The following is a 5,251-nucleotide window of genomic DNA, read 5'->3' as shown; positions in this document are numbered from 1 at the left end:
CATATTATACGGGCCGATTTTTAGGTGAACGTAATCGCTTAGAACAATGTGCCATATATACTGTATCACCTATGATAACATAGTATAAAAATACGATTCACAGTAATACACGATCGTTGCACTCGTTACCACAATATGTGGTACAAGGAGGTACACTTTTGACAACTCAAAAACTGTCAACAAACTGTAGTCAAAAAATCATAGCAACCATTGCTTTTGTTTTACTGAACACTATGGCACATCGTGACACATTGCGGCACAAGCTACCACGCTGTTTGTTTCGATTTGTGCTAAGCGACTCGCCCCTTGAAATGAACTGACTTGTTGTCCAACAAACCGCTATCGGTGCTCTCTTATGACGATTTCGCTTGAACCCGAAACAGAATCAGGTTCTAACCCCAACCGCTGTCAGTTCATACATTTTGACAGCAGTTGGGGTTAGAAACTGACTCAGTTTCGCTTCAAACAAAAACCACATTAGTGTGGAACCGGGCGAAGAATGACACACAAGCTAAATAAGAATATTGATCTCACTCTCTACTTCTGTCAGTATACATCATAAAGAACTCATTACCCTTGGTGCAACCGTTCAGCATTTAAAAATAAAACAGTTAAGGCAGCAATCGTTCTGTGAGAGCTCTCGCGCAGAAATTTTATTGCATCTCCCAGATTCAAATGTTTTGAGAACCATTCACTAGATACGGGTAAAACATCAGCTGAACGAAAGAACGGTTCATGCGAACTAGTTCTTTTTACAGAACTGTTCGATCGGGAATGGTTCTTCGAAGTAAACTGTTTTGCCCATCTCTAATAAAAATCATAGCAGTGGTGAGTGGCGGTCATGCTTACCACCGGCGCCGTCAAGGGGAACGTCACCTCAGAATAATAGTTCAATTTTGCATAAATTCGTATTTTTTCGGAAATTTCTGAAAATTTAAACCATTTTCTAATCAAATCGAATTACGGGCGAATGACCATCTGGTTATATCTTCAATAAACAAATTACAATTACAATTACTATTAAATCTAGTATTGCTAAAATATTTGGGCAAAATGCAAAAAAATCATCCAATCTCAATCCAATTTTGCTCGAATTTCGACGAATTCGATGTAACTGGCCACTCTGCATTTTCTATTATCGAATCTTTCAATAATAATGGCAACATAATTCCATATCAACTTTTGAATAGGGCTAATAAGATTTGTAAACAAACTATTGTTTTGCTGATTTCTCTTATTTTGTTATAATTTCAACACAGAAAACATTTGAAATTGATTCTACCAAGGGTAAATATGTTGATTCAAGTGTATTTTTCATGAAATTCAACTCGGCAGCGGAGTAATGAGCGAAAGAAGTTTGTTTACAAAAATCTCATTAGCCCTTTTGAAGAATTAATATTGAATTTATGTTTTTGTTTTGATTTGTTCCTGCAGTTATGCTGCTGGAAATGTTTTGTTTTGATTTGATCGAGCATTGTAACTGTCAAAACGTGAATTTCGAGCAATTCAATTTATTTCATGACACATTTCAAACCATCCTCGGCCATTTCAAACCATTATCAAGTAAATGTTTGAATTTGAATCCATTCCGAACTAACCAATGTCAATCTATCATTTAAATCAGAGTTTTTAAATTATAAGTTCATTTCATAAACAAACCGTGGAGCGTCCCCCCCCTCGAATCTGTCCTTAGGACATTACCCACCTAGTTACCCACCCATCTTTGCTTTGCTTCAGCAAAGACGAAACTGACATGTAAATTTCTATCCGCCGAGTGCTCTGCCGGAATGCTGACACCTTTTTTTCTTACGTCAGAAAATTGTTCGAACTCAGTTGATGGCACCACTGGTTGTTGCTGTCATCAGCTGCCAAATGATGCAAAAAAGGAAAAATAGCGAGAAAATGTGATGTGTCAAATAAAAATATTTACGTGAACCCATTTCTTGCCATTCGTCAGAGAAGGGGTGCCCGTGGTGAAAATTCAAGAAAAAACTTCGATTTTCTTACTAATTTGGCTGCTGTTTTTTCTCAATTCCTGTGCTAATTCGTGACACATCAGTGAGAGATCTTCATCCCCGTTGGGGATGTTTCCTGTTCTGTGAAAGTTGCTTCAAGCCTACTAGCTGTGGTGATTCATTGTCAAAGCAAACATTAACAACGTACGCATCTAAACGAGAAAAAACCCAATAGTGCAAGTAACAAGATTCTATCTGGATTTTCGTCTGAAGCTGCTTTTGTCCAAAAACAAGCGGAACAGCAGTTCAGTGTGATTTCCGCGAGCAATGACAATGGGAGATGATGCTCCAGTGGTTACTTCCTTGGTATTGCCAATTTTAATACGTCCAATTTTGTCACAGGTAAGTGTATAAACTGGTAATGTTACCGGAAGAAAAACTGGTTCCACCAGCTTCCTTTCGTAATCCACTCGTTGGTGGCTTTTCTCCGGGTAGTGTTGATCGATGGACGGTAAATGGAAAGTGAACGCGGAAAAGTTGATTTACGCGCTTCACGGTTTGTCTGTACACATCACGAGAAACACGAAAAACGACCCAAAGCCGCCGTGCATTGTGGGCTTGCTGTTGTCCCACTGATGATAGCCTTGCAATTTGAACAGCATTTCATAATATTGATTTCCCTTTTCGATTTTGATCGGAGCCCACGGTATGACGTTTCGCGTTTTCTTTTAACGATCGTTTTGCATATTACCGTAAGTTGGTTTATTAGGTGTGTTTGTATTTTGTGATCAAAACAGTATGATCGACTTTTGAAGCTTGAGGTTTGCACCGGGACGATGCGTGCTAATTCTGTTTTATTTACTTTCAGTTGGAACGCCGAGATGTGGTTGCTTCCCAAACGTTGAGAGCTGCTCTGACTAAGGCCGAGCAAACGCATCCGGGGATGACGTTCGACCTAGTCATGGGTATCATCAAGAAGGGCGATATTAATGTCAATATGAACGAAAGTATTCTCAGACTGCAGGGTGCGGCAACAGATAGCGATCGTGAGTATTCTATATTTCTGTTTGCTTTGCAGTTTTTATTAGATTCACACAACTTTTCCACAGTAATCGAATACCGCCTGAACCGCACCGAGGACGCATTTCAAGAACTGAACAAAAAGTCCTCCTCGCTCAAACGCATTTTGAGCCGAATTCCAGATGAAATCACTGATCGAAAGACGTTTCTGGAGACCATCAAGTAAGTGTGGGGGCTATATTTGACGAGATAACCTGTTCTGCCCATAATCGCAAGTCAGTCCCATGTTCTATAGGATTCCCTATCTACATGGGACTGACTTGCGATTGCAGGCAGTGTTGATGTTGATCAAACGAAGAGGATAGGAGGAATTGAAGAACGATGTTTGGCAGCTTTCATACCCTGGGGTATGATAAAGGAATGGGGCTATAAGAATCACTTCTTTGATAGAAATGAATTAACACAACAGTGAAAGCTTTGATCAAACTCAGAATGCTTGAGTTTCCCATTACTTATCCACGATGGTGCTATTAATGCATATTGAAATGTTACAATTTTGTTTTCATCCTTACAGGGAAATCGCCAGTGCCATCAAAAAGCTGTTGGATGCTGTGAACGAGGTGGTCGGCTTCATTCCTGGTTCTTCCGGCAAACAAGCGGTGGAGCAGCGTAAGAAGGAGTTTGTTAAGTTTTCGAAGAAATTTAGCACCACGCTTAAGGAGTACTTCAAAGAGGGGGAGTAAGTATTGTCGCTTCGGCGCTATTAAACAATCATTTATTTCTATTTTTATTTTTTCTCTGTTAGAGCCAACGCTGTTTTCGTGAGTGCTTTGTACCTGATACATCAAACCAATCAAATTATGATTACAGTGAAGAACAAGTGCGAATGAAGTTTCCCGAATGCAGGTGGATGGGACGGTTCTATAAAAGTTGCATATAATAATTGTTTTACTCGACATTTCCTTAAGGCTTCCTATTCCTCTGAACTGAGCAGGCAGTAAGTGTATCGAGGATATGGCCTTCAAAGACACTGGAAAAAGTTTCATTCGTAGAGCAAACGAAATGAAAGACGTATTAGAAAAAAAAACGAACAGAATGATGTCGTATTATATATTAAAATATTACTTTATTATCATTATTACTATTATTATGAGATAGGATGAATAAAAACTGATTTTTTAAAACGAAACATTTTCGAATTTATAGATCGAAACAACACCAGTGGCATTTATGTATGAATGTGTCACGATATAACGTCTCATCCCGGTATAGAGCTGAACCATAACGCTCATGAACCATTTGCCGTATGTTCGAGTGTCGTCCACGTATTCTCAGGGACAGTTGGGTCCTTATTACTGCACCTGGCAGATTGTAAGATTTACGTTGCACTCAAACTAACACTGCTTTCCAAAGGCTAATGAGTTTTTTCGACTGGAATAGTCATTCAAGGCTATTCGAAATTTTTCCTGAATCTGTCTTTTGACATCGTCTCAGTAGATAATGCAAGTGGAACGTTGAACAAAGCAGCGCATTGACTTTCAATTCCCAATATCACTAATGTATACCTCATCGATTGTTGTATCATTCAACAGAACATATACTGTTTTCGATTACGTTACAATTGATACTCTTTTCCAAGCATTCTCAACAATTTTCGTGTGGTGAGAAAGCGGCTGATGGAGCCTATTCACTTCCATTAGATTTTCAAATATAATTGATCCACTCAAATGGTTATATATATAATCAAAAATCGCTGTGTACCTGATCTGTAACCAGACGGTGAGCTACGGAAAACTGTGCACCAGCAGCTCTAAAGAAAACTTATCTACTATATTCAACATTAATTAACAGCCTTCGGCTAAACCATAGATAAACCAATCAATAATTGCTGCGTCAAGTATCCCCAAACCAATAGCCAGTCCATATGGTGAACAAAAATGAAGACGGTTATACAACAGTGCTTCAAAAACACAACGACCAACAAAAAACATAAGAACGAAAAACGAAATTACTGTAACGAAGACGACAAGGACATACATGGGGGCGAGAAGAAAGGGGGGTCATTTGTTGCTTAGCTCTAGCATCATTCGAGTGTATTGAGTGTGACAATAGAAACTATCCCAGATAGTGAATGTCGTTATACGCGGTTATCCCTCGACAAGGTTATTTGGTTCGGTTTCGCCTTGTACTTCAATGGTAATTCGCTTTGTACTAGTTCACACGATGTGAGTTTTATAGAACGCTGACATACTGGTATCAAGTGTGCTATAATTTTC

General features: G+C 39.0%; 1 protein-coding gene across 2 annotated transcripts; it reads left to right on the top strand.

Annotated features, from left to right (window-relative positions):
* Window positions 1–1,897: 1,897 nt before the first annotated feature.
* LOC131684203 (programmed cell death protein 10) lies at window positions 1,898–4,140 on the top strand. Of its 2 annotated transcripts, XM_058966872.1 has the most exons (6): window positions 1,898–2,357; window positions 2,824–3,001; window positions 3,065–3,197; window positions 3,550–3,714; window positions 3,781–3,881; window positions 3,944–4,140. In XM_058966872.1, exons 1-5 carry the CDS (start codon window positions 2,283–2,285, stop codon window positions 3,863–3,865), a joined length of 636 nt encoding a protein of 211 aa, XP_058822855.1. In that variant the 5' UTR covers window positions 1,898–2,282; the 3' UTR covers window positions 3,866–3,881; window positions 3,944–4,140. The 2 variants fall into 2 exon arrangements, with proteins under 2 accessions (XP_058822855.1, XP_058822854.1); XM_058966871.1 differs by having other exon boundaries at window positions 1,900–2,357; window positions 3,781–4,140.
* The last annotated feature ends 1,111 nt before the right edge of the window (window positions 4,141–5,251 follow it).

Source organism: Topomyia yanbarensis, chromosome 2 (genome assembly GCF_030247195.1).
Source record: "Topomyia yanbarensis strain Yona2022 chromosome 2, ASM3024719v1, whole genome shotgun sequence".
Taxonomy (NCBI): domain Eukaryota; kingdom Metazoa; phylum Arthropoda; class Insecta; order Diptera; family Culicidae; genus Topomyia; species Topomyia yanbarensis.
The sequence above is the reverse complement of the archived record's forward strand: the minus strand, read 5'-3'. Positions and strand labels throughout refer to the sequence as shown.